The sequence below is a fragment of the Rhincodon typus genome, chromosome 1, assembly GCF_021869965.1.
Source record: "Rhincodon typus isolate 14 chromosome 1, sRhiTyp1.1, whole genome shotgun sequence".
In the NCBI taxonomy this organism is placed as follows: Eukaryota; Metazoa; Chordata; class Chondrichthyes; order Orectolobiformes; family Rhincodontidae; genus Rhincodon; species Rhincodon typus.
Genome location: NC_063332.1, coordinates 175,903,052 through 175,904,261, shown reverse-complemented (window position 1 = coordinate 175,904,261; position 1,210 = coordinate 175,903,052). Strand labels below are relative to the sequence as shown.

At 54.1% G+C, this 1,210-nt stretch overlaps 1 protein-coding gene across 1 annotated transcript in view; it reads left to right on the top strand.

Moving 5' to 3' along the window:
* The first annotated feature begins 257 nt into the window (after positions 1-257).
* LOC109923239 (DNA damage-inducible transcript 4-like protein) overlaps positions 258-1,210 on the top strand; it is a 10,524-nt gene continuing 9,571 nt past the window's right edge. Inside the window, exon 1 of the mRNA XM_020523283.2 lies at positions 258-725. Within this exon, the coding sequence (XP_020378872.1) occupies positions 671-725 (55 nt within the window). The 5' untranslated portion in view covers positions 258-670. The remainder of the gene's footprint in view (positions 726-1,210) is intronic.

The window sequence follows — 1,210 nt, the reverse complement described above, 5'->3', positions numbered from 1 at the left end:
GTTAATGTGACTGTTGTTGTTCCCAATCCGGGCACACTGGCCCAATGCCATCCTCAGCTTCATCACTCATTGAGTAATAAGAAGGGAGTAGGCGGCTTAAAGGACTCAACGCTGATTGGCTGCAACCTGTTGCGAACCTGGACCAATCACTGCGCTGCTTTAGTTCTATCTCAGGGCGGCAGGCAAATGGGGCGGGGCCTGGGAGCAGTTGGCACTGTGATTGGTCAGTCACATATACAGGCATTCGCTGGCTCCCAGGGAGGAGGAGGGAGAGACAGGGAGAGAAATAAGATAAACAGAGAGGGAGATAGACAAGTGGGAGGCAAGTTACAGAGAGGCAGATAAATAGCGGGGAACAGAGTGAGAGTGAGAGTGAGAGTGAGACAGAGAGAGAGACAGAGAGACAGAGAGAGAGAGACAGAGAGACAGACAGACAGACGGAGGGAGACAGACGGAGGGAGACAGACAGACAGACAGACAGAGAGAGACGGGGGGAGAGAGAGAGAGAGAGAGAGACAGACAGAAAGACAGAAAGACAGACAGAGGGGAGGGGGGGGGAGAGAGAGAGATAGATAGATAGGGATAGGGGACGGGACACACACACACACACACACACACACACACGGGGACGATGCAGTAGGAGGGAGGGCTGGCTCCGGGCTCCTGCGGGATGGTGGCGAGCTGCTCCAAGAGGAAAAGCCCAGGCTGTGAGCCCCCGGCGGAGGGTGAGTGACTGACTGACTGTCTCCGGGGGAGAGAGAGACAGACAGAGGGGCTGCAGCTGAGCTCCGCGTTGAGCCGGCAGCCTCTAGCTGCACTTGGCTGTGTTTAAAATGATCGCACAGTTCTCTTTCTGGGACAGTCCCTAATTCCCCGAGTACCCGCGGGGAACACTGGCCAATATTAACGCTCTCTCTCTTTTGTTTTAATGTTCCAATTGAGCGGCTTTAGAAACGCTGAAGTACAGAAGAACATCTTTGACAGCGTTTTAGTTTAAAACTTATTGAACTTGGTTTTGAAATTCCCTCTCTGTTTGGAGCTGTCAGTGTTTCTCTGTTCATTCTGTGTCTGTTTTCTGTGTTTGAGGGGTGGGGGGGGGGGGTGTGTGTAAAGAAGGCTGCAGGTTACTGTGGGCTGGCGGAGTGTGGGGTACAGCTCTCACTGTGGGAGAGCCAGGGGCAGGCCTTGGGCACAGTCAGCACCCCCTCCC